At 53.5% G+C, this 26,152-nt stretch overlaps 2 protein-coding genes across 9 annotated transcripts; one reads left to right on the top strand and one right to left on the bottom strand.

The window, feature by feature from the left end:
• Positions 1–257: 257 nt before the first annotated feature.
• Positions 258–19,409, top strand: KANSL3 (KAT8 regulatory NSL complex subunit 3). 8 transcript variants are annotated; one of them, XM_072357154.1, is made up of 22 exons: positions 263–516; positions 1,525–1,695; positions 1,897–1,987; positions 2,288–2,473; positions 2,651–2,782; positions 2,894–3,010; positions 3,469–3,570; positions 3,658–3,729; positions 4,027–4,101; positions 4,365–4,522; positions 5,157–5,220; positions 5,675–5,875; positions 6,145–6,301; positions 7,317–7,394; positions 9,435–9,626; positions 11,232–11,316; positions 12,139–12,290; positions 12,603–12,709; positions 13,336–13,555; positions 13,774–13,907; positions 16,727–16,868; positions 18,707–19,398. In XM_072357154.1, the coding sequence occupies exons 1-22, from the start codon at positions 296–298 to the stop codon at positions 19,249–19,251; spliced, it is 3,402 nt and encodes a 1,133-aa protein (XP_072213255.1). In that variant the 5' UTR covers positions 263–295; the 3' UTR covers positions 19,252–19,398. The 8 variants fall into 8 exon arrangements, with proteins under 8 accessions (XP_072213258.1, XP_072213259.1, XP_072213255.1 ...); XM_072357153.1 differs by having other exon boundaries at positions 12,597–12,709; XM_072357157.1 differs by lacking the exon at positions 9,435–9,626 and having other exon boundaries at positions 258–516; positions 12,597–12,709.
• Positions 19,410–20,787: 1,378 nt separating this feature from the next.
• On the bottom strand, positions 20,788–25,363 carry ARID5A (AT-rich interaction domain 5A). Its single transcript, XM_072356984.1, has 7 exons — positions 25,339–25,363; positions 24,852–24,961; positions 23,948–24,092; positions 23,603–23,655; positions 23,408–23,505; positions 23,167–23,314; positions 20,788–23,019 (listed from the first exon to the last, which is right to left on the bottom strand). Exons 2-7 carry the CDS (start codon positions 24,912–24,914, stop codon positions 21,745–21,747), a joined length of 1,782 nt encoding a protein of 593 aa, XP_072213085.1. The 5' UTR covers positions 24,915–24,961; positions 25,339–25,363; the 3' UTR covers positions 20,788–21,744.
• Between the last annotated feature and the right edge of the window lie 789 nt (positions 25,364–26,152).

The following is a 26,152-nucleotide window of genomic DNA, read 5'->3' as shown; positions in this document are numbered from 1 at the left end:
ATGTTCCACATCCCCATGTCCCACGTCCCCGCATCCCACACCCTTCTGTCTCATGTCACTACACCCCCACGTCCCCGTATCCCCACATCAATGATTCCCATGTCACTCTGCCCCCCACGTCCCCCCTCCTCACTCCATTTCCACCTCTTAGTTCCTCCCACTCCGCTCCGTTTAAATCCACTCTCCACATCTTCCCTCCGACTCTCCTTTCCGCGCATGCGCCTCCCGCTCCCCCTCTTCACTCCGGCGGCGCATGCGCGTTGCGCGCCGCGGGGCGGCCGGGGTTGGGGGTGTCATGGCGCAGCGCGGCGGGGAACGAGAGCGGGAATTGCAGTGGTCGGCGAGGAGGATGGGGACCTCCCTGCTGCTGCAGCTGTCGGCTCACGAGCGGGAGCTCGACCTGGTGTGCCTGGATCACAGCTACGCCAAACCCTGGAGCGCCCATCCCGACGCCAGCGCCGCCCGACCTGCACGAATGCTGTTCCTCACCCCAAGGCGGCAGCCCGGCACCGCCCTGTGAGGGGATATGGGGGGGTGTGAGGAGAAGGTTTGGGGTCTGGGGGGGTCTATGAGGGGATGTAGGCCTCTGTGGGCGGTTTATGAGGGGAAAGTGGCGGGTTGGGGTCGAGAATGGACCTCTAAAGAAGGTTTGGGGGCTGAGGGGGCTGTTAGGGGTCAGTGGGATGGGGCCTGAGGTGGTTTGTGAGCCATGGGGCTGTAGGCCTCAATGGGGTGGTTCATGAGGGGAAAGTGTCATTTTGGGGGGGCTGAGGGGTGTTAGGGGTCAGTGGGATGAGGCCTGGGGTTGTTTGTGAGGTGAAAGTTTGGGACTTGGGGGGGCTGGGGGGTCTGAGAGACTCTGAGGACAGTCCTGGTGTTGTTAATGAGTGGCACTTTGAGGGGGTTGGGGGATATCTGTAAAGGAGGGATCTGTAAGGAGGCTTTGGAGCTGTTTTTGAGGTGGGAGTGAGGGGTTTGGGGTGCTGAGGGTGTATAGGGGTCTGTGTAGAGGGTCTTGGGGTTGATTCTAAGAGAGAAGTGAGGATCTGGGGGATCCCAATCAGAGCCAGGATGGTGTGTGAGAGATGTGGGCTAGGGACACGCAGGAGTGGGTTGAGGGGTCTGTGGGCATAAGGTAAAATGATACAAAGATGGTAACAGATATTCAAAAGGTTATTTATAAGGAAAGACTCACCAATATTGATGCCTTTGCTGGGAAATGCTGAGGCAGTCTCCACCAAGGAGCAGTCTCCAAGAGATGCTGCCTCAGTGGTGGTCAGCCCTTAAATGAGGTCCAGAGGAGTCAAGCTCCACCCCTTCCAGGAGCACAGCTCCATCACTCTCACCTGTGCTCCCACAGCTGACCCCACACTCACCTCAGCCGATTAATCAGAGGTTCAGGCTGTGATTACCAATTTCCCATACAGTGGGGTAGGGCTGGGGGCTGCATCAGGATCGAGGGGCTGAGGTGTGGGAGTGCAGAGAGATTAGCCCCTTTCTCTGAAGCACGATTTTCCCTTGTAGTGAAGCAGATGTCCCCATCGATGTTGAGACGGTGACAGCTACGCCGGTGCCTCTCTATGACAACCAGAAGGCACGCAGTGTGATGAACGAGTGTGAGCGGCACGTCATGTTTGCTCGCACGGATGCAGATGCTCCTCCGCCCCCAGATGACTGGGAGGAACACGTGAACAGGTAAAGCATGGCAATGGGGTGGGCTGAGGAAAGCTGGAGGAATACGGAGGTAACTTGTGCTAAAGAGAGTGATTGTTTTGGTCTTATTTATGGGTTCTGTTGTTTCTGCTTTGGGCTGCTTACCTGCCTTGGGAGTGTGTGGCAGCTGGAAGGACTGGGATGGGTTTCTGAGCAGTGTTACCCCTTTGGTTTTCTCTCCAGGACGGGCTGGACGATGGCCCAGAACAAACTATTTAACAAGATTCACAAAGCACTGCAGTCTGACAGGCTGGCTCGCTTGGCTAATGAAGGGGTAAGAGCTCTTATTCCCTGCTGCTCTTCTACCTTCCAGCAGAGCTGTTCTGTGAGTGGTTTTATTCAGTCCTCCCTAACAAAGCAAGGAAAGTCCTGGCCTTTGGGTTGTAGGGCCTTAAGAAACAGGGAACTCTGGGCTTGTTTGAGGTGTGATTTTGTCCTCATTGAGGGGATTCTGGCCCTTGCTTGCTGCCAGAGGGCTTGGAGCTGATTCATTCCTGTAGTTTGGGGTGAACAGGGTATGTTTAACTTTTCCCATAACATTGTTTTTTTTCTTCTTTAATGTCCTGGATTCTAGGCTTGCAATGAACCAGTCCTGAGGAGGATAGCAGTGGACAAATGTGCTCGGAGAGTCCGCCAAGCACTGGCTAGTGTGAACTGGGACACCAAACTGATCCAGTGGCTTCACACGACCTTAGTGGAAACCCTCAGTTTGCCAGTGCTGGCTGCTTACCTGGATGCTCTGCAAACACTTAAAGGAAAGGTGATGAGAGCAGTGAAAGAGATCTTACTGCTTCTTACGACGTTCTCCCTTTATTAAAGCTCATTAAAAGGAAACCGGCGGAAGCTTTATCCTTTTTCTTTGAAGCTCTGATGATGTTTAAAAGGCCTTTGGGAAGCCTATGTGCATTTTCTCAGTCCTTTTCTTCTCTGGTTCCAGATCCCCACTCTGATCGACAGGATGCTGCTCTCTTCCACCACCAAGACGGGGGCAGCAGGTGCTGAGGCTCTGTCTCTGCTGCTGAAGAGACCTTGGGACCCTGCAGTGGGGGTCTTGTCCCATAATAAACCAGTGAGTGCCTCACAGGGACTGAGAAGTCATTCTCATTCCCAAAACAACAAGTGGTGGAGATTTGGGTTGGGAAGTCACTTTTGCTTATGCGTCACTTGTGGAATTTTGCAGAGCAAATTACCTGGTTCCCCCCTCATCCTGATTGCTTCCTCTGGACCCTCCAACTCCATGTTCCCCACTTCTCGACGGCACCGATTCTGGCAGTCACAGCTTTCCTGCTTGGGAAAGGTTGGTATGGATGGTTTGGAAGGGGTGGGGTGGGGGTGGAAGGTTCCCATTAACAGCTGTGGCAGAGTGCAGCTGTTGAGCATGTTTTTATAATCCTTTGGTGCCCCAGAGTATTTGATTGTGCTGAGAATAGGCTGACATCTGCTGCCTGCTGCATTTGGCAGCTGGGTCACACAGTGGGGTGGAGTTGCTCAAAGCTGATGGAGGGCTGGAGTCCTCCAGTAGAAAGAGACTGGATGGAGGAGTGAGGGTATGGATCACCTCAGGTACAGAGCTGCTCACAGCCCTCTATGTGCGTTAGCTGTAATGGGTGTATGGGGGCAAAGTGAGCAGCAGAGATTCTCTGTGGGAATTCTCTGTTGTGGGAGGGAGACAGGAAGCTCAAATTCACATGGAGTTCCAGCCTGTTTCTGCTGTGGTGCCTTCCTCGTTTATTCCTCTTTAATTTCACCCTACAGGTGATCCCCATCGCCACCCACCTGCTGAACAACGGCAGCGGGGTGGGAGTGTTGCAGTGCCTGGAACACATGATTGGGGCAGTGAGAAGCAAAGTGGCGGAGGTGAGATCTGCTGCGCTCTGCTGTGCTGCCCAAAGGCATCGCCTCATTGCCTGTCCCTCTCCACTGATGGCCTTTTTCCTCCTGTAGATTCACAACCACTTCTCTCACAAGCCCATCATCCTCATCGGGTGGAACACGGGTGCCTTGGTGGCCTGTCATGTAAGTACGTGTTACAGGGAGGCCCTTTGACAGCTTTTCTTCGGAATTAGATTAAAAATGACTATAGTGTTTAAGGCTCTGCTGGATGATTCTCTTCCCTTTTCCCTTGTTGAGGCTCATCCCTTTTAATCCTGAGGGCATACAGGGTTTGATTTCCCCTGTGTTTTTTCCCCAAACCCATTTGTTAAACAAATGAAGGTCTAAATAGACATGGTGCTTCTGAACCCAGCGAAGCATCCTTCACGGCACTGGTGTGTTGGACTGTTGGGTTGCTGACTCTTGCTTTTTTCTACCCAGGTTTCAGTGATGGAATACGTCACTGCAGTTGTGTGCCTTGGATTCCCTCTTCTAACAGTTGATGGCCCCAGAGGGGTAAGGACCAATGGGGCAGGGGGACATTTAATTAACTGTATTATATTCTTCAGCTTTCAGCTGTTTCATAGAGTCTGGCTTCGCAGTCTAGAAACAACTGGGAGGTTTTTGTTTGGAGGAGGTGTCACATCTGTTGTGGGATTCCTCACATGATGTGATTTTGCTGCTGCTCCTGGGGGTCTTACGTGTGTTGCTTGTGCTCATGTGTCCAGAGAATATCCCAGCACAGCTCATCTGAACCACAGTTTCCCATTCTCTTGCAGGATGTTGATGACCCCCTCCTGGAGATGAAGACCCCCGTCCTCTTTGTCATTGGTCAGAACTCCCTGCAATGCAACATCGAAGCAATGGAAGATTTCCGGGAGAAGATCCGAGCTGATAACAGCATGGTGGTGGTGGGAGGAGCAGATGACAATCTCAGGTGTGCTGTGCTCACGGATGGATCCTTCTTTCCCACAAGGGCTGCTGGGCAGGATCTGAAATGCATATCAAAAAATCTGGTCCTAATGCACTCTCAGTCTTGTTCAAAGGCTGATGTGTTGGGTAGTGGCTCGTTTGGTTTGTTTTTCTGTGATAAATTTGCCTTGGTAAGTAGGAGATCCAGGGTACAGCATTGTATGATAACACATATCATACAGGCTATGTGTATGTGAATGGGGGTAGCCTGGTGTTAACCTGTGCGGACAAGATTCTAGAGCATTGTGTAAGTCAAAAAGAAGTGTCAAACCGTGACAAAGTTGAAGCTCTGAAGGAAAGGAAATACCATATTTACTTGGCCAAAAGCTTTGGTTGCAAGCTCAGCCGCGCTGGGCTCTTGTTAGTAAAGCTGCTCAGAGTTTTTGAGGGACAGACCTCGTCTTTCCAGCAGGCGGTGCTCTTGAGTTGAGCGCTGGTGGAACCAACTCAGACCTTACTTGGTAGGATCTGTGCAGGGGAGTAGGAAACATGCTGCCATGTGAATTGTACTATCGAGTGAAGGATGGCGTAGCGAGCACGAAAGGGGAGAAACAAATGTTTGCTGACTTCCATCTGGTTTTGTCTATTTTATTCCACAGGATAAGTAAAGCCAAAAAGAAATCAGAAGGCCTGACCCAGAGCATGGTGGACAGGTGCATCCAGGTAAAGGCAGAGGTTTCTTCCTTTTGTACTTTGTACCTGTTGAAAGAACATGCTGAAACGGTTCAGTGACCACAGGTGATAACCTGACTGAACAAGTTGAACAAAGTCATCTCTCTCTCAAGAGATGCTTTGAAGTGGTTGTGTCCGTGCAGGAGGAGGGCAGTAAGCTTCCTGCGTGGCTGCTTTAAACAAAGCTCAGTTTTCTGCTTGGGGAAGCAAACAGCTCTTAGGGAGAAACCATCGCATTTCCCTTCCATTCGCCAGAATTCAATGGAATATGAGCTTTGATGGGGAGGCTGAGGTCCACCTGCAAGATTTTAGGGGTTTTAAATCTAGAGAGCCCTATCAGTTTGCTTCTTTGGGAATCCCGAGTTCTTTTTTTCTTTAAGCTGTGAAGATGACTTATTTTTAGAGAGCTTTGCACCATATAGCCTAATTGTTTTGTCTTGCTTAGGATGAGATCGCTGACTTCCTGACTGGCATCCTCACTCGAGCAGAGAGCCATTCAGGCTCTGATCCCCGTGATCTGGATGCTGAGAAGAAGAAGAAGCCACGGGACTCAACCAGGAGGGATCTGTCATTTGACCTGCCAGAAAGAACCAGCCGGCCTGCCTCGCCAGCATCCAGAGTGCCTGCATCGCCCTCAGGCTCTGAGGTGAGGTGTCCTTCAGGGCATGGGGAGCTGAGGAGGGCTGAGGTTGTGTGAGGAGATGGTTTTGTGCAGCTGGAACGTGCAGTGAGAGGTGCTAAGCATTTGGAGAAAGGGAAGAGGATGTGAGAGGATGAATGGCTGACTATTGGGCGAACAAACCTTGAGAGTTCTGTCCTTTTCAGCAGAGGGACACGCGTTCTGTGCATGCTTAAGCTTAGGACTGCCTCTGCTCAGGGAAACATGGGATAAGAGGTGTTCCTTGTCTTATCCAGGACCTATCCAGTGTCTCCAGCAGCCCCACTTCAAGTCCCAAGACTAAAATGGCTGCTGTGTCTTCCATCCAGAAGCCCACCCCGATCAGTACCGCTCAGCTGCTCAAGAGGCAGGTGCAGAGGACAGACACGATCCTGACACACAAGCAGGCCCAAGGTAACAGCTGGTGGCTTTCTTACCTTCTTCCCATCCGGATTTTTGCTCTTCTCCCTGACTTCTTTAGGTTTTATCTTCTGATTGCTGTCCTGAATCCTTCCTGTGGCAACTTGCTCTGCAGCTTAGTTCCCTGTTATTGCCATTTGGAATGCAGCAGCTTGTGGGGAGGTGAAATTAGGTTGGAAGCGGTGCTTGTGCAGCTTGCAGAGCCTTGTTGCTGTTCCAAGTGGGAAGGATTTTCACTTGTTATAGCTGACCAAACCTCCGCATAGCCGTGCTCTCATCCTCTTTTGTCTGTGAGCCCCTTAACTGATGTCTTATATCCCCAAGGCTGCTTGGGAGGGGGATTAAAGGTACTCAGGTGATGACTAAGGATGTTGAATTCTGACTGAAAACAGTGGGGCTTTGGTAACTGGAATCATCTTGTATCAAACACAGAGGAAAAGCTGCTCCGAGCTGTGGGGTTTTTTGTCCTGTTGGATGCTGATTAAAACCTTTATTGACCAGCTTCAGTCTGACTGTAAAAGCTGTGAATGTAGGTAATGGTTTTGTTGGCGGTGTGATTTACTTGTGGCAAAAATCAGCAGTAGGTGGAAAATAGTTCTTCATCTTCCCTTCTGTGCTTGTTTGTTTGCTTGAGATGGCTCTAAAAAGGCTGCTTGTTGTCTGCTGCTGTGTGACCCTGCAAGTCAGGATAGGCTCCAGAGGGAAAGATAGGCTTGCATCTCTCTAGTTCCTCAGGGGATGAGCTAAAGCAATCTGCTTCGTTGTTGTTGTAGTTGTGGAAGTTTCTAGGTAGCACATGGAAGGCAGGAGGAGGGTTTGTGGAGCTGCTGCTGTGTGGCTTCTAGCGCGTGTTCCATGGCAGTAGGTGATGAGGGATGAGGTGGTGGCCATGCCCAGAGCTGTTTGCCTGCCTGCTCCCAGGTGTCTGTGGGTCACAGTGGTGTCCTTGCAGCTTGCATCCCCTCCAGAGCCGGGCTGTGATACTGTAATTCTCTCTGATTCATTTCAGCTCAGTTTGCTGCTTTTCTGAAACAAAACATGCTGGTGAGGAAAGCTCTTCCTCCTGGCACCTCTTCATGTCTCTTTGGTGAGTATCTCCTCACTTTCCACTGTCTCTCTCCGCCTCCCTCTCTCTCTCTTTCTGCTATCTCCTTTTGACATCTTCCTCTTCCCTTGCACTGGTTTGGGTCACAACCCAACGTTTCCCTTTGTCCCCCTGCTTTTTGCTTTCTTGTTGCTGCGTTTGAAGCTTAAGCAAATGGCTTGTGTGCCAACTGAGAGCACTAACACCTCTTGAGCTCTTCCCTGTTCCTGCTGCACAGATAAACACTGGTGTAAACTGGCAGCAGTCCTGCTCTGCTGGACAGTGGGTGATTTGTATCATGAGTTTAACTCCTTCCTTGTACTGAGGTCAGGCTGCATGTTGGTGGAGTGTCCTTACTGCGTAGTGCAGCAAAGTGGCTGCTGGTGAACATGGAAGTGAAGAGCTGCCAGGTGGCTCAGGAGGGGCAACTGTGGACTCAGAACAGAATTTCTTGGCCAGAAAATCATTGAAGAGCAAAGAAGGCAAAGAGAGGGGTGAGAGCCTTAGCTCTCCAAAGGGAAAGCCTTGGGGTGATTGGTGGGAGCTGGCTCAATGGGGTTGTCCTGACCTGGGGACATGCAGAGGGGAGCTGTGTTTAATCCAGAGGTTTGGGAGGCTGCACTGTCAGGAGAGGTGTCAGCTCTCAGCTCAGGTGACCCCAGGAAGATGAGAGCATTGACATAGATGACAGCTACTGAGCTGCAGTGCTCCAAACATGAATGCTTTTAACTATCCAGGGCAAACCCTGGATGCAGCATAATCTGTGGTATTTTCGATGTGCTGAGCACACACAGGATATGGTCCAAACTGCACATACAACCCCAGAGGCAATACTGAGGCCCAGTATTGGACTAAGCCGGTTATCTTACAGGTTACTTTCTCTCTTGAGCTTTGTTTGAAAGCAACACTGTGGTCACTTCAAACTGTGTGCTTACCCAGCATCAGATGGGAATGGAAACTGATGGTGTGTATGCGTGTGCTTTTTCACTGTCCTGCTTGGCTGGTGGCACCGTGGGCTTTGGTGCACACCTGGTGAGGTCTCCAAAGGGTGATTTGAACCAAGTATGTTTATAGTTGAGTGAGAGACGACATGTCTTTTGGTGTCCAGGCTTTTGACTTAGTCGCAGGGACTTGCAAACAGGGAGTTCGCTGGCTTGCATCTATCTGGATGGAGAGTGCTCTATGGAGTTTTCCCCCTGCTGCTGCAAATTGCTGCCAGCACCACGGCAGGAGGCAGAACTGCTGTCCGTCAGTGGTGGGACGTGGCATTTTGTGACTGCATCTTGGCCCTGTGCTGCCCTGCGGTGCTTGTCATGCACTTTCTGGTTGATCCTTTCCCCAGCAAGCTTATGCTGTAGGCAGAATGAAGTGGATGTGATGGATCAAGGATATAACAGCAAAACAAACAGTTGGTGTGGAAGAGAAATCTCAGCTTGCTGCTTTTCTCCCCAGTACCAAGCAGTGCAGGGCTTGGCTTTGCTGCAGCACCTCCTGTGCTCCTGCCTGCTTCGTGGCCACCTCTGTGCTTCTGTCCATCTCTCAGAGGGCTGGAAGGGATGTGCTGAGTGACAGGCACACAGACAGCTTGGCAGGTGTGTTGGAGGAGCAGAGAGTCTTGAGTTCTGATCCCAGCACGCCTGCACCTGCGTTTTCCTCAGCAGGAAATCAGGGATGATGCCAGGATTGGGTCTACCCTACTTGGAAATGAAAAGGGTTTCTGCAAAGATGTTATTGCTGTAGGCATCCTTTTTTTTTCTCTTCTGCAGATGGCAGGACAGACTTCCTATGCTGTCTTGCCTTTAGCCTTGGAGTGGCTTAAGCTAAGTACTGGCCCCGAGACTGCAGCTCAGGGCACGCAGAAGTCGGTGTAGGTGGTGAAAAGGAGAAGCTCCTGGTGCATGGGAGATGGGCAAGGCTGGCATGAAAGGAGCTGCAGAAGTATGCATGGGCATGTGACCCTTCTCCACACCTTGGTGCGCACAGCTGAGCTGCACCAACCTCAAGGAATCGGCCGTTTCAAAAAGCTCCTTCTGTGTCCCCCAGTTCCAGTCTCCTCAGAGCACTCGGAAGGGGCTGAGAAAGATGATGTGCGCGTGCAGCTGAAGAGGCATCAGACCCCCAGCCCGACCCAGTGCAGCAAAACTTCCAAACGAGCCAAAATCAAGGTGACCATTGTCTCTCACGGAGATGCTGCTGGCGTGGGGAACGGAGCACCCCTCAGCACCCAGGCAGAAAGTGAGTTGCCGTGGCATAGCTGCTTGTAAACCAGAGTGCTGCTGGGGCTGCGCCCACACCGACTCCTCTGGGGCACAGGGAGGGAGGGGAGCTGTGCTTTTGCTTTTTACTTCTTGAGGAGGTAGCTGCAGAAAACAGAGGCTGAAAGGCACGAGTGGCGCGGTGCTGTTGGGGGTAGCTGGGGGCACGTGGGGGGGCTGGCTTTGTGTAGCCTGGACTTGGCAGGTGCGTCCGTGATGTGCTTGTGAGCTGCGAGGAGGATTTCGTACCTTCTCTGAAGCACCAGGCTGCTGCTGGAGGCAGGATGCTGGTCGTGGCAAGTGTGTGCTCCAAGTGGGTCGTGTGGGTCTCTGGTTCTGCTGCCTGCTTGTAGCCCCTGAGCCAAGCTCTCTCCTGGAATGTGCTCTCAATTTGTGGAGAATGGTGACGTTCCTCCCTCTGGAAAACCTTTATTCAGGTTCCACAATTCAGCCGAGCTCTGCTGACCCTGCTCAGGTTGTGCTGCATTCTGAGATCCAGTGCAACAAACCCTTAGTACATATGTTAGCAAATCCCAGCTCTTCTCTTGGGAAAAGCCCACCGTGACAAGCATTGCAGAGGTCCTTTCTGTCCAAGAAGATGTGCTTGGTGTGCTTCCCCTCAAACCTTTGTGAAGGAGGCCAGAAGCTTCAGCTGCAATCCCTGCTGTACTTGAAGGACATTATCTTGCTGCTGCCTCACCTCAGAGCCCCAGATGCATGAGGCAGTTGCTCATTATTAGCATTAGGTTGGTGCAGGGCAGAGGGGTCAGCATCTCCATTCCAAATAGTAGGCAGTCAAGTTTTAAAAGCAGAGAAGCAAACCTTACTCCTTCAGAAGCCTTTCTTGGGTAATGGTTGTTTTAAACTGCGAGAATTAACTAATAAATACGCATCCTTTCTCAGGGTTGCAGCTCCTCTTCTGGCAGCTTTGAAGATCTCTGGTTTCTGGCATTTTCTTTTAATTTATTATTTTTATTTTTAATTTTTCCCACCTTCTTTTCACAGAAAGGAAATGAATTGCAGAAGTAAACATGAACCAAACAAGATTTCCCTCTTACCGTGTGTGAGCAGGAAGGAAGCACCAGACACACTCACTTGTATCCCAAAGGCTGCGATAAACCGACCTTGTGACACAATAAACAAATACCGTGACTCCTGGCATCCCTGTGTATTTTGTGTCTGTAAAGAATGCTTACAGAATGGAGCAGGCAGACCTTAGCTCAGCAATCCAGGTGGCAGAGCTGTGCTGTGAGGCCTGGAAGGAGGGGATGAGTGGTGATGGCACTTAGGAGACAGGTTTGCAGTTGTTGGTGAGGGCTTTGAAGCCGATTCCTTTGGTCCTGTCTGCTGTAACACTTGAACAATGACAGCATTCTTGTTTTAATTTGCAACTCTGCTCTCTTTGATGCTCCTGATGTTGTTGTGTGGTGGCTCCAGAGGGTGTTGATGGCTGCAGGTTTCTTTGAGAAGAAGCTTTGTGAGCAGGACGAACCCATGCAGCGCTGGGCTGTCTCTGTGGGAGCAGAGGAATCCCTCAAGGCTTGTAGAGGACAGAGAGTTTAGGTGTCTTCTTTTTCTTTTGCAGTTGTCTCAGGAAAGCCATTCCCTATGGCAGTCAGCCAGTCTGTGTCGGGTGGGAAGGAGCCCTTCGGACTGCTCGCCACATCCAAGTGAGTGCATCTTTCACTATGGGCTGCTATTGCAGAGCACCACAATGCAGTGATTTCTGCCTGTGGGGCTGCCTCTCATCTTGCTTCCTGATGTACGGGGGACTCTTAGGCTCCTATCTGTGGGCTGGTGGTCCAATCTACGAGTGATGGAAATGGGCAGAAGGTATTTCGCCTGCTGGGCCCTATTTCTGTATAGTTTTCCAAACTCAAGCTTGCTTTAGAACTACTTATCTTTGTCTTTTGAATCACCGTGTTGTTGTCTTGGCCAAAAGCATAGTGCTGTCTTTATTCTTTCCCTTCATTCTCTGATGGTAAATCATTGTTGTTTTTTTTCTCCCCAAAGATTGAGAATTCTCAGTATTGGCTTTGAAAGTAACTGACCACAGGGATTGCTTTTGGGCAATGAATCTGGTGTTGACAGTTTCTCACATCACTGTTTTCCCTTTTAATTCAAACCGTGCTTTGGAGAACTGGACCCTGACTGATCTGGGAGGGGAGAGGAAGAAGAGCTGTTCTCAAATAGAAAGTAGGTTTTAAATGGGAAATGGCTTCACTTCGAGGTAAATGGCTTCTGTGTAGGGTGGCAGCACCTAGGCAGGCACACACACATAACAGGATCACTTCTGACTTGGAAATACAGTGTTTATCACTCCCTGCTCTAGCTGCTGTGGTGGACACAGGGGAGCTTCTCATGTTTTGGGTTTTTTTTATCTCATCACCTCCCTACTCTGTGTGTTCTAACAGTGTGCTGACAAAGCAATCTTGCCTTGCCACGTGTAGTTTATCACCAAGAAACATCTTTTTCTTCTGCTTCTTTTGCAGGCTGGGCTCAGCAGCAGAAAGCTCAGTGAGTCCTGCTCCGTCTGCCTCCATCCCCAGCAGCACGACGCCCAGTGCTTTCCATGCCCTGCAGAGCAGGCTGGTGGCCAGCAGCACCCACTGCATGCAGGCCCAGCCAGCCAGTGCCCTCCAAGGTACCTGCCTCTCTCCATCCCTTTATTGTGATTGGAAAAGGTAAACCTCGATGCCTCGAGATAGCCAAAGTTCCCTCCTCTCAGACAGGAGCAGTATCTTGCCTCCTGTTTTTTGCATGTTTAGCTCCCAGCAAGGTTGGGCTATGTGTTGTGTGGCCAGGATGATCCCCACCAACCTTGGGGCCAGCTGCTTGGGACCCTCCTCTTTAAAGAACAATTTACTGTCCTGGGATGTCTTTACTATGACCTGGGATTTGATGGTGCTTCATTCTCCAGACCTGATTTCTTTATTTTTTCCTTTGTAAGGAGCAGCTTCTGCCAGCAGCCTGCTGCAAGGGCTGAGCTTCAGCCTGCAAGACATTGGGACTAAGTCATCTGCCCTTCCTGCCAGCGTGGCTGCAGCTGGGACACCAGTGCAAGTATGCAGCCTGCAAATGTTACTCTCTGAAGGGAAGCTGTATGGAGGGTAAAGTGGTAGAAGCTGGAGGGAGCCTAAATAAGCCATATTTGTCCCAGGAACAAATGAGCGATGCTGGGTGTGAACTGCAGCGAAATAATGTCTGAGGTTTGGCTGAGTGCTGGGGGTAAGGGTTCCTGTAAGTGGTGTGGGTTCTAGGAAATGGGGCTATGGGAAATTTTACTCAAAACCAGGCTTTGCAGCTACCAGAAAATACTGAGAAGAGCTCGCAGAATGGACTCGGAGGGAGATCAGTAATCTTTTCTAATCATTTTTCTTCTGGGAAAATTCACATCTGTGGTTCTGTTAAACAATGCTCCCCAACTTTTCAGTTTGAGGAGGCCCCATTCAGAAAAGGAGGCTCCTTACAGGTGTAGCCACAGTTTCTCCTTGGCGTGCTTTAAGTTGCAGTGAGTGTGTGCAGGTGGGAAGGGACAGCTTCACTTACCTTCAGACCTGCTTGTGGCCACCAGGATGGTGTGCAGAAACTCTCCATCTGCCCCCCTTGCTGCCATGGGAGGGAGAGGCTGTGCCACCCCAGCAGCCTCTTTCCTTCCAGATACTCAGTGTTTCTGCTTTACCTTCCAGACCTCAGCTGTGAAGACACCCACACCCATCCAGAACCTGAGTGCCATCACCACAGGCACTGGCACCATAGTCCGCACCATCCCAGTTGCCACCTCTTTGTCAGTGGGAGCTGCAGCGAGTGGGAAGCCCACGGCCATTCACCAGCTGCTGACGAATGGAGGACTGGCAAAGCTGGCCAGCAGCTTCCCTGGCTTGGCTCAGATCTCCAACCAGGCAGCAGGTGAGTCCAGCATGCAATGCAGGTGCCCAGAGCACCCCATCATCCCCCAGAACTGCTGTTAGCAAAGCTTTTTTCACCACCTTGGAGCTGCAGCTGTGGAAAGGCACTTTTGGTGGTAATTTATGAGCTGGAGGAGACTCATGCTGCAGCCGCAGCTGGTGAGCATGGCCTCTACAGTTCCTGTGTCTCAGGGGTGTTGTTTTTGCATGTTTTCTTAGGCCTGAAGGCCCCCACGACCATTACTGTGACGCTGCGTGGGCAGCCCAGCCGTGTGACAACGCTTAGCCAGGCTGCAATGGGGACGGTGCAGCCCCAGGTGGAGGAGCAGCCTATGCAGACGCAGGCACCACAGGTAATCTTTGGCACCTTCTGTGTAGAGAAAGCATCCAGTGCTGCTGGGAGGGCAGAGGAAGCTGCCCTAAGGAAAGGGTTCTTGCTCACTGCGTTTCTCTTGGGTGTGATGAGCTCGTTGCTGGTGATTAGAGAACCCAGGTTAACTTCACACCTTTTAGCAGCAGGGTTGTTTCCTACAGAGAGATTGCGTGCTGGTACTGCACCAAAGAAACCTCTGTCTGGATTTGTAATGTAATCAGTAAGGAAACTCTTCCTGAAGCTTCGGGCTTTCTTGGCAGTGACAGTATTTGGTGGGAGGAGGAAAGCTGCTTCTGTTGTCTATCCCTTGTCTGTTCAGGCAGGAGAAAGGGGGTTGGCTGCACTGTCTGGCATTGTCTCCCTCTTGGAAATGCTTCTTCTGACTATTAGGTGCCCTGATGTAGTGCTGGGCCCTCTGGGTGTTGGGATACCCTGCTTTTTCCAACTGCAGGTCCCCAGCTTCTGCTTTGTTTCTCTGCCATACTGTTAAAACCCATCCATGAAGCACTGAGTGTGAGCTCCAAAGTTCATCTGCTCCCAGCTGATCTCCTTGCTGGGATGGATCACTGACGGAAGGAAGCGCTCTTGCTGTTCTCATGCTAAAGGTGTGCTAGGTACTGACTCAAAAGGATCCTGGCTGCTTCCCGGGATACATCTTGGTACAGCTGATGAATTGAGAGAAGTTGGAGAGGATTGTTTTGTTGTGGTGAAGGTCTTGAGTATTGTGACACTGAACTCTTCACCCCAATACCTGGGGTGCATTTGCTGCAGATTTGCTTTTGTGCTGTGTCCTAAATCGGTGCAGTTTTGAGATGGACCCATAAGTGTGAGGGCAGTCAGATGAGCATGGAGCATCCCGTGGGGGTCAAACCGCAGTTCCCAGCAAGCTGCACTGAAGGCTGAGGGCATCAGAAGATGCCAGGATCACTCCAGGTTGGGTGAGAGGCTGTTCTCTCACTTCTGACTTTCCTCCTCCTGTTGTCACCAGCACAGGTAGGTGAACTGGTGCAGGAGGTGCAGAGCAGTCTTTGCTTTGCAGACGAAGCTCCGTGGTTCTGCTCCAGGGTACTGGGGTGAACTGTGTTATGGGCAACATCATGGGGGCAGGGAGCATGCTCCTGCACCTTGCTGCTGTTTGGGGTTGCTGGGATGTGTAGGAAGCTGCTGTCCTACAGGTTGAGCCTTTGGATGGAAACTGGGTAAGTACTGACAGCAGCAGCCGTGAGGCTTTCATTTATCCTGTGCTGCTTCAGAGCTGGCCCTGCAGCCACCGTTGCCTGTATCTTCTATGCAGAGTCCTGGTTTGCTTCTGGTTAAAGCTGAGATTTCTGAGCACCCACATCCTTCCTCCTCTGACTTCTGTGTTTCTTTCAGTCACTCTAACACAGCAGAGTCTGCAAGTGCAGGCAGAGCTGGGCTGTAGTAGAGCTCAGCAACACAGAGCAAGTGACGCTCAGTTATCCACTGTGCAGATCCCAGCTGAGCTCAGGGTGTCACACCATCACAGTGCTCACTCCAGATCTCTTCACCCAGGTAGCAGGCAGCTTTCATGCTCTTCAGAGGCCGTTTGAAGGCACCATCAAGGCTGGCACGCTTTCAGTGCTCTGTTACCTGAAAGGTGCAGTGCAGCCGATGGAAAAGCAGCAAGGCAGCAGCGTGAGGTTTTGCACAGATGGGCTCTGGGGTGAATGGGTTCACATCCAGGTCAGTGTTTTCAGGCAGCCACACTTGAAACTCAGCGTTTGATCGTAGACTGTGACCTGTAGCTCCAGTGCTGGGTTTGTGTGTTCAAGGCAGTGGCTTAACGCTGGGAGAGCTGCTTGAAAAGCAAACTGAAAGCGGGCCCTTACAGGAAATGGAGTGAGCTGTGTGTTTTTGTGACTAATTATAGCCCTTGACATCAGCTCGTGTGTACCTTTAGCACATAGGATTACGTAATCCAGCGGGGCTTCCTGGAAAAGAGCAAGTTTACAAAAGGCTTTGGTGTGGGGGGGGGGGATTATGGCAGAGCTTCAGCTCTTGTGTTTGCAGCAGCAGCCAAAAGCTTTGTTGGTTGGTTGGGTTTCTTTTGAAATTCCAGCTGACTTCAGTGTGTCTGCGCAGGAAGCGTGAAGCCCACGCATTGCATTGCTGTGTGTGCTGTGCTTTCTAACTCTGGGGGCTGGGATGGTGCTGGTGGCTGCTGAGATATAGAGTGGGGGGGTGAAACCTTTCCTCCCCCTATGGGCAATAAAGGGGGGGGGGTTGTTTTTCAAGGAGCTGCTCCAACGTGGTTTGAATGTTGCTTTTCTGAATGAGTTCCTCCCTGCAGCGTGGTGATTTCCCGATGGCAGCTGTGTAAAAATGTAGTGATGCTGATGCTTTCATCCCTTGTTTGCTGAGCTTTCAGCAGTGCTGGCGGTTGCAGCGCTTTCTTCTTGCATCATGCAGGTGATGTGAGGACTGGTTTTGAGCTCCAGGTTGTCACTTCAGTATTGCTGAGGAGGAGAATATAGCAGGGCTGACCTCCCTACAGTGGGGACAGGTATCCCATTCTGCTCTGGTTTGTTCTGACAGCAGTGTTGGTGCTGTGAGTGGCACCGTCACACTTTAAAGCACTGATGCTGTGGATTTTGCTGAGTGTTCCCAAGTGACCCATGAAAGTGAAGGCAGGAAGCAGGGAGAGAATGCTCTGCTGTTGAGCTGAGGGACAGCACGGATCCCAAGGAATGGTTGCAGCCCCCTAGAGGTGCTGTAACCTCACTCCCCCCCCCGGGCTCCTGGCTCTGCAGTAGCTCTTGGTTACTTTAACCCTTCCAGGCTCCGGACGGTGCAGTTGGGAACTTGGCCGCCCCAGCTTCCAGCGCCGCCTCTCCTGGCAATCTGCTGTCTCAGATGGATCTCAGCAAAGCCCAGGCTGGTGCAGAGATGGCTCCCACCAACCCTGCAGCAGCACCCCTAGGTGAGGCTCACGGCCGTGGCGGGGCGCGGGCAGCCAGCCTGGGGGCCTGCTGGGAGCCATGCCTGCAGGGCAGAGTGTGGAGTCACATTGGGGAAGAGTTCCCCCAACCAAGTTGACTTTTTATTATTCTTTTTCCCTTTTATTTTTCTCCTTTAAGTGAGGGCCCTCGTGGCTTCTGTGAACAAGTACGTGGCGTTCTGATTTGTAAGCTGCTGCCTCCAGCCAAAGAGTGGAGTGTAAAGTGTCAGCCCAAGGGGATTATTAGTGTCTTTAGGACCCCCACCACATGCTGACAGCGCTCTCCCTGCTGCCTACACTTATTTCCCTTCCTTAGGGAGAGCAGAACCATCCGATTACGCCTAAATAAATATTGCAGAGCCACTATCCAGCAGCCTCAGACTTAGAAATGAAGTAAAATCCTGTACAAAAAAGCCCCCTCCTGCCAAGCCTGTGCTTCCGTTTCCCTCTGCCCAGCTGCTTTGCTGTTCTGTTGGGAAGATGAGCAGGTCTGTGGGACACAGACCAGATCTGGTGGAATGAGGGAGCTGTGCCAGCTTCCCAGAGGGGCAAACACAACAGCTCTAGGTGGTGTTGATGTGTGGGATGCTTCACTGTGCTGTTGGCTTTCCTTGCAGGCATCAGACCCAGCTGTAACTCTAATCAGCGCTGACCCTCCTCCTCCCCCCCCCCCAGGACTCAACAGGGAGTTGCAGAAGTTGCTGGGCTTAATTCTTCTCCTATGTTTTGTTTTCTTTGTCCTTGCTAGTTGTGATAAGTAGTGGATAAAGTCAGAGAACTTCTGGAGGTTCAGGTTGGCTCTGCGTTCAGTGTGAGGACCAGTTTGTAGTGAAGCTGCTAGAGCAGCAGCATGAACTGGGGTGCTGATGTGGAAGATTTCTCCAAGCTCTCAGTTTCATGGGTATTTCAGATGCCTGCCAGCATCACCACGTCACTGTGCTGCTTCCTCGGCCTGTTTAGGAGTGCTTAGTCTCCTGTTCCTGCTGTTCTTCTGGCCTGTCTGTCCCCTCCATGATGGTGGGGTGTCCCAGCTCTGTTAGGCAGCTGCTCCTCAGCCTTTGCTCTGTGTTCTCTGTGTTTGAACCTGGTGTTTTCTTTTGGAGAGGTCGGCTCTGTGCTGGTGGTGACTGTGGCACACTCTCACCCCTGATGAGCGCAAGGGGTATGGTTACACATCTCTGTTACCAGCTGGGGGTGAACCATGGGCTGTTCCAGGTTAGGATCTTGAATCAGCAGCAGGTCTACAAGCTTTTCCCAGTGTCTCGAGCACATCTAACCCTGGTGATTGGGTTTCAGTAAAGTCGCCTTCCCCTGGGCTGTGGTTCCTGAGGAGCAGGCTGAGATGAAGGAGCCACCACATGCAAACTCTGCTGTTGCCTTAGAGCACGAAGGGCTTCACTGATGGCTTTTTTGCTGCTGTCGGGGTGGAGCGTGACGAGCATCTGAGCACCTGCAGAAGCCTTCACTGCTGGTGGGACAGAGCTGGAGGTGCCTGAGCTGTGTGAGAGGCTGGAGAGTGGGATGGAGATTACTTGGCAAGGAGGAGCCCCAGAGTGCTGGCCCTGTGAGAAGGGACCGTACTGGGGAGAGTGAGCTGAGGGGTCTACAAAGGGAGCTGGCAGGTTTGGGGTTCCTTTGTCGTGCTCTGCCCAGGCTGTGATGGTGCTGGGGTTTGTTTTGTAGTCACTCTGAAGACAAAATGGGGCAAAGGGGGTTCCAAAAGTACAGCTTGAAACCCTGCCACTTTGCTGCCGGGGCTGCAGCCCAGGGTGGGCACCCTGTCCCCATGATTGCTGAGCATGTCCTTCCCTTCTCTGCAGTGACCGCAGCCAGCCCCATGAAGACCCTGTACGTCATGTCAGATGCCAAGCTGTCTGCGCTGACCAAGTCTGTGATGGATGAGGCTACCTCAGTCCCCCTCAAACTGCCCGGCCTCCAACCTTCCTCCTCCTCCACCAGCTCTCCTGCTGGTCCCGTCACCTTTGCCTCCTCCCCGCTGGCTGTCGCTCCCAGTCCTCCCAGCAGCCTGGTGCACTCCAAAGTGGGACCCATCCTGCAGACTGCTTCCAAAGCAGTCATCCTCACCTCAACACTGGCCACCATGAAAGCCGACGGGTCCTTTGGACACCTTGGGGACAAGGTCAGTCTGACCAGGAGCACCTCAGCCCTCAGCCACGCTCTGGGGGTGATGGAAACCTTGGGGAGGGTCCCCTCTGTGATGGATGATGGAAGCACTCTCCTCCATGCCAGAGAGACCCTGACAAACAGACACTTGCTGCCAGGAGGGACTGGGGCTGCCCTCCTAACACTGAGCAGCTCCTCTGTCATCACTACAGCAGGGCCTGCGCTCGGCCAGAAGCCATAGGGACCTGGGGGACCCTCAGCATGGCTGTGGGGTGGGAGGGGGGAGGGCAGCCCTTTGCTGATGGGGCTGATTTGGGCTCTAGCAAACTGAGGGGATGTTTTCTGGTTTTGTTGAGCTGTTTAATAAATCTTTTATATATAAATGTATAAGGATAGATATATTCACCGGCTTTATTGTACCTGGCTCTCCCAAAAGCTGCTCTTTTCAGCAGCCGCACTGTGGGCTTCTTAGATGCTCTGAGTGTTTGAATGAGCCCGGCTTTGTTGGTCTGATTTCTCTCGCCTCGATTGCAGGGACAGACAAAGAAGCATTGTGCAGGCAGGGAAAAATGAGTGCTGTGCGTCCTGGGAGCGGCACTGAGGGAAGCTGCTCCACTGGAACGTCCCTTTGATTTTCTGCTTCCGAGAAGGTTTGAACTTGTTGAAAAAGCTCCGAGGGTGCAGAGCAGGGTTTAACTTTTGTGTATCGCAGAGCATGAAGCGTCAGCAACAAGCACAGGGCAGCACCAGCCTGAAACAGGGGAAGCAGCCCCCAAATGGAGTCCCAGGGTGATGAGATGGAGCTGATTTTGGCAGCACTAAGGCTGGTTTCCTAGGATCTGCATCTTACAGGGCTCAGGACCAGGGCTGTCCCTGGGGTTGCTTTCACAGGACGGAGCTGAGAGTTGTGATTTGCTGTTTGTGTTTCTATTACTGCTGGGGTTAATCTCCATGCCCTGCATGTTGTTGTGGCTCTGCCATACCCTGAACCCTCACCATCCTCTTCCCTGGAGGGGATGAGGGGCATCAAGTTGTGTTTGCTGTCCAAGACTCATTCACAAAGTGTGGATCTCTGTGGTGCTGGGGGAGGCCTGCGCTCCCCCTCCTGACAGCAGGCATATTTCTGAGATCTCTGCTCACTTCCTCATCCTGCTGGCTCCTGAGGAGACCCTATTGTCAGCTCTTCCAACCACCGCAGCAGAGGAAACGCGATTGTTATGGGGAGCCTGGAAAACAGAGCAGGAGGGAATAACCATTTCCCCCTTCGGCTGTTTGTTCATCGAGAGATGCCATCCATCCCTTCCCACCCTTCCTGGATTGTCCACGTGCCAACTCCAGATGCTGCCCAACCTTTTGGGGGACTCGCTGTGACCTCACCGTCTCACCACTGCCTCGTCCATTGGGCTTCATACCATCCTGATGGTGAGTAATGGCCTGGTGAGGATGCTGAGCGATGCTTTTGAGCTCTGCCCTTTTCCTGGACCAGTATCCCAAGATATCCCAAGCCCAGAGCCTGCCTCTCTTTTTTTCCTTGGGGTTCTGGGGCAAAGTGAGCAAGATTTGACTTTGCCAGCCACTCAGTTTCAGCTTCAGAACCCAAAGGGGACAGCAGGGTTGCCCCCTTTGGCAGGGGACAGCTCATGGCTGCCCCTGTGGCTCTGCTCCTTTGCCAGGATGCGGAACCGAACCAGCTCTGAGGTGTTGGGACCAGCTGTCCTCTGGCCAATTTATACTGCAGGACTGATATTGCTGCATCCTCTGGGCCACATTCAGACTCAAAAGAGGAGCAGATAACAGACTGAAGGATCTGGCTGCAGCAAAGACCTCAGGTCATTTGCACTGGCTCAGTGGGAGCTTGCAGAGGCAAAAAAGCAGCTGGAGTCGTGCTCTGCAGGTCTGTGCTGGTTTGCAGATCCCTCAGTTGTCCTGGATCATCTGGCTGCCACTAATAGTGCTCCTTTTCTCTCTGCAGATCACATCCTGGGTGCTGGCTGTCCATCTGTGGTGGGTTCCAGAGCCAGGAGGCCTCTCCATGCCATTGCTGTGCTGTCATCCTGTGGCACCCACATTTGGACACGTGGATGCTCCAGAAAACAGCTGTGAACCCCCCAAGGCTGAGAACAAGGTGCCAGAAACGATGCAAGAGAAAAACAGAGGTAGGTCTCAGCTTGCTCCCAACTCGGGGAAACACCTGCTAGGGTGAGGCCAGCTTTCCCCTACAGCCTAGCCCTAATCCCAGCAATCAAGCACACCCCAAACACCGCCAGCTGGGACCATCCAGTGAGGTTTATTTTGGATGCTGCCCTCCAGCACCCGCTTTGGAGCAGCCAGCGTGCTTCCCATGGATGCTTGCTGCCCTGCTGAGCCCCTTAGAACCTCAGGAGCTCCTGCTATAAGGCAACAGACTTCAGAACACAGCATGGCGAGGTGGGAACATCCACTGCCTGTCTGTGTTGGCTGCACAAAACTGCATGGGGACACGGCATCTCTAGCAAGAAAACCTCTGCAACTCATTTTGCTCCCTTATTATTGTTTATATATATAATATATAACCTTGTGATACTGGTAGTTAAATCACCGGAGTACGATGTCAGATACAAACATCTCTAAGACCAAGAGTAAAAATGACACGGTCCAGCTCATCTTTGCCACGAGACAAAGCAGCTCTGATGGCATCCAGGTGCCGCCTTCCCTCTCTGTGGGGCTGGGGCTGATCCAGAGCAGGACAGCAACCCTACAGCTTGGTGTTGCGGTGGAAAGCGGAGGTGTGTGGGGTGCTGTAGGTGTGCTGGCTGTGCCATGTCGCTGTGGGGTAGAGCCGGTGCTGCAGCGAGCCCTCGTAGGACGTCGGGTAATGCCTGAGGTCAGAGGGCTGCACAGAGGTGGCTATCACGGGGCTGGGGAAGGCAGGGATGATGAAGGGGTTGATGGAGAGAGACGGCACTGGTGGGGCTGCCTGGTTTTTCAGGTGCTCCAAAGGGTTGCTGAAGTTCACCGGGAAGCGCAGCATTGCTCCCTTGTAAACGTCTGGGGCTTGAGGCACTGCGGGGAGCGGAGCGGCGTAGCCAGGTCCGGGAATGATGGCTTTGGGTTTGGCCAATCCTTGGTGGCCCCTGGGCGAACCAGCGCCCTTGTCCCTGCCTTCGGTTTCGTGGAGAAAGGGGGAAACAACCTGCAGCTTCCTGCTGGGACCCAAAGGCTCCTCATCCCGGCTCCTTTTGGCAGTGGGTGGAGTGGGGCTCTGTGTCAGTGGGGTGAAGCCGGCCCCGGGGGGCACCCAGCAGGCTTTGACGAAGGCAGCCGGCTGCGGGCTCTCCCTGCTCCATGCTTTGCTCCGCAGGTCTTGGGGCTGATCCTGACCAGCCTCCGTGTCCTCGGGTTGTGGTTCCAAGAAATCCTTCAGGTTGGAGAAGTAGCCCCCAAAGGGGGGGCAGCTGATGGGTTTCAGCACCTCGTTGCGGTACGCGTGAAAGAAGCCGGTGAAGACAGCGGGCGCAGGGCCCCCATCCTCAGCTCTTGGGTAAGGCTGTCTGTCCGTCCTCCCAGGGGATGCGCTGGGGATGGGTCCTGCCTCACTCCGGCCTCCCTGCGGTGTGTCCTTCAACCTTTGTGTCTCGGGGCTCCTCTGCTCCTTGAGGTGGGGGCTGACTGCTGGCCGGCTGGGCTCTGGGTTGGGCTGAGCGCTGTTTGCCACCCCCCTGTCCTCCAGGCAATGGCGTTTGAGGCAGTGCAAGGACTCTGCCTTGCTCACCTGGGACAGCAGCTTCTTCTTGGCCAGCGGAGACATGATGGGGTGGTTGCCTTTGGAGTAAAAGCTGGAGAAGAGGCGTTTGTAGGCTTCAGTGTGGGCTCGGCAGGTGCTGGGACACCCTGCAGAGGGGCTCGGAGCTGAGGCCTTGGGGCTGGCGCATCCCTCTGCTGGCTGGCCTTGCTCCTGGGTCTCTGTTGAGTCCTCCTTGCTGGCTGTAGGGTTGGCTGCCACCTCAGGCTTTGCCTTCTCTGGTGCCACCTGCAACCAAAAGCAGAATTGGTCTGTGGGTTCCAGGCTGGGCCATGCACCCACCCCATCCCCTTGCCTCCCCCCTCCCCAGAACTCCAGAGGATGGGGATGGATGGAGGAAAGCTGAGCAATGAGCTTCACCCTGTGGCCCCTCACCTGCTCCCGGCCTTTCTCCTTCTTGCTCCTCCTGCTCTTCTCACCCATCTCGGTGCCCTTGGAGACCTTATATTGCTTGCGGGGTTTGCTGGGAGGCAGCGGCTTGTCGTCCTCCCCCTTCAGGTGCCGCACATACGGGAGGACCAGCCTGCAGGGTGGGGAGTCACAGCGCTGAGCCCCAACCCCATTAAACCCCTTGGAGGATGGGGGGGGAAACTGAGGCACACGGTGCCCCCCCTACCTCTCATAGTGCCGCCGGGTGCACGTGGCTGCACTGGTGCTGCCGGGGCTGCCACCCAGTTCATCATAAACGTTCTTCCACAGCCGTCTCCCCGTTACCTGTAGTGGGGCAAAGATGGGTAAACCCTCCTCCAAATCTGGAGCTCAGAGCTGTACAGGACAGGCAGGGCACGCTGCCTGCTTACTACCTGCTTACCAGCTCGTAGGCTCCCAGCTTCTCCACTGCTTTGTAAATCTTCCACAGGTTAACTGGAGAGAAGGGGGAGAGGAGGGAGTCAGCCAGACATGATGCGAACCAGCACTGCATCCCAAAGGCATCCTGGATCCTGAAAGCATCCTGCATCCCAAAGGCACCCAAAGGCATCCTGCATCCCAAAGGCATCCTGCATCCCTAAAGCATCCCGCATCCCAAAGGCATCCTGCATCCCAAAGGCATCCTGCATCCCTAAAGCATCCCGCATCCCAAAGGCATCCTGCATCCTGAAAGCATCCTGCATCCCAAAGGCATCCCGCATCCCTAAAGCAGCTCCCAGGTACTTACTCTGCTTGAAGCCGAGGTGTGGGATCCTTTCAATGGGCGTGTGCCTCTCCTTCATGAACTTATAGAGGCTGACAAGAAAAGCCTCCTCTTCCTCTTTCTCACCACTGGTATCTGCTGGCTTTGCCTGCTCGGGGCTCGGTGACACCTGGGGGGTGGGATGCAGCCATCAGGAGGGCAGAAAGAACCCAGAAAAGGGATGGGGGGGGGGGAAACTGAGGCAGAGCAGCAGCTCCCCCCCTCCCCTTCCCTCCCCCCCTTTCCTCCCCCCCTTCCCCTTCCATCCACCCTGGAGGCATTTGTGCAGCTCAACCTTCATTATTCAGCAGCCCGGGCTGGCGGCCAAGTTGGTCAAAGCTCCGGAGCTGTTTGAGAACACGAGGAACAGCTTCCAGGAAAACAGAAGGGCAGAAATTCTTGCTCTTAACCCCCCCCCCTTCTCCCTCCTCCCTCCTCCCTCCGCCTCCTTTCTCAGCTAAAAATGTTTCTCGTTTGTTTGTTCTCCATTTTCCGGAGTTATAAAACTTGTTGCTATTTTTGGGCAGAGCAGCTGCTCCCCCCCCCCCCCCTCCCCGACGTTTCTTCTTCTTTTCTATTCTTTTGAACCGTTTTTCTGACGGGGCCTTTCACGGCTCGTCTGTTTCCAGGCTCTTAAATAAACCCCGTTAAGGCGGGGGGGGGAGCAGCGTGAGAAACCCAAAAATGCTCTTGGCAGCCACGTGGGCACCCAAAATGGGCTTTTTTTGCCCCAAAGATGGGAAGTCCTCCTTCCTCCCCCCCCCCCCCCTCACCCTCACACCCTCCCCTTATTGATAGGGTGGGAACCTTGTGCCAACCATCACCCCCCCCCCCTTTAGTTATGGGGATGGCAGCCCAAAATGGGGTCACCCCCCCCCCAAGCACTCACGGTGGGTTCGGTGCTGGCGGGGGGCTCCTCGCCCCCCCCGTGCTGCTCCTGGCTGTCCTCCATGCGCGTCCCCCCCCCCCCCCCACCGCTCCACGCCTTTAGGACGGACCCTGCGGGGGGGGGGGGGAAAATAAGGGTCAGATCGCCCCCAAATCGTCTCTCCCCTTCCAAATAAGGAGAAATGGCCATCGCTCGAGCCCCGCTGTCACCTATTGTGAGAGCCCACCCTCAAAGCATCGCAGCCCCCCATTCAAATAACGCATTTTAGGACCCCCCCCCCCCCCTTCCCCCTCCCTGCCCAGTCCAACTTTGGGGGGAAAAGCCGCTCAAAAAGGCTTTTAAAAAGTATAATACTAAAAAGAGGAGTACCGGCCCTTCCCGGGAAGCTGAGGCAGAGGGGGGGGCAACACGGGGGGGTCCCGGCTCCCTTTTCCTTTCCTATCCCCCCCCCCTTTAATCCCCCCATTCCCTGCCCGGTGCCGCTCACCCGCCGCCGCGCCATGTGACTGTCCGTCTGCACCCGCCGCCCCGCCCCCCTCCGCCTATTGGCCGGCACAGCCACGCCCCTTTCTCCTATTGGGCAACTCCGCGCTCGCCCCGCCCCCTCGGTGAAAGGCGTGCTGGATGCTGTAGTGCCATCAGTGCGTGAATCCACGCGTGTGCAAGGCGTGCGTGGGGGTGTTTGGGGCACGTGGGCACCCCGTGCGTGTATGGCAACGATCCCTATGTACGCCTGTTTGTTTGCGTGTCCAGCTGCGTCGCGCGTGGGTTGAGCCGCGTGCGGGGTTCCGTGTTGCACACGCGTGTGCAAGCGTGTCGGTGGGCCGTGCGTGCAGCCCGCTGTGATTCCCCGGTTCACACTCAGTTCCCGGCACCGCAACGTGCGGAGTTGACGCGATTTCCTCCCATTCTACGAAATAAGCAGGAAACCAACCCGCGGTTCGGGGCTTTTTTGGGGCAAAAAAAGCTCGATTTGGTTGCGAGAAAACAACGGGGCGATGAAACGGGCAGCGAAGGGGCTGCGTGGGGCCGGATAAAGTCCCGTCATTGAGGGTAGGAGCGAAACAACCGCATCTCAGCCCTGAAATGCCCCGATTCCCAACCGGCCGCATCCCGGTACAGCGCAGCGCTGCGCGTCACGGCCGGGAATAGCACGGGAGAGCTGCCAGCCCCGCGCTGAGTAAGGCGTGAAGTCATCCCAACCGCGCTCCAAACGCCTGACATCACCCCGACACCCCCCCTTCATTTCCCACCCCCCCACCCTCAAAACAAAAAGACCCCAACAAAAAGAGCCGCTCGGT

Source organism: Excalfactoria chinensis, chromosome 25 (genome assembly GCF_039878825.1).
Source record: "Excalfactoria chinensis isolate bCotChi1 chromosome 25, bCotChi1.hap2, whole genome shotgun sequence".
Taxonomy (NCBI): domain Eukaryota; kingdom Metazoa; phylum Chordata; class Aves; order Galliformes; family Phasianidae; genus Excalfactoria; species Excalfactoria chinensis.
This window is presented reverse-complemented; position numbering and strand designations above follow the sequence as displayed.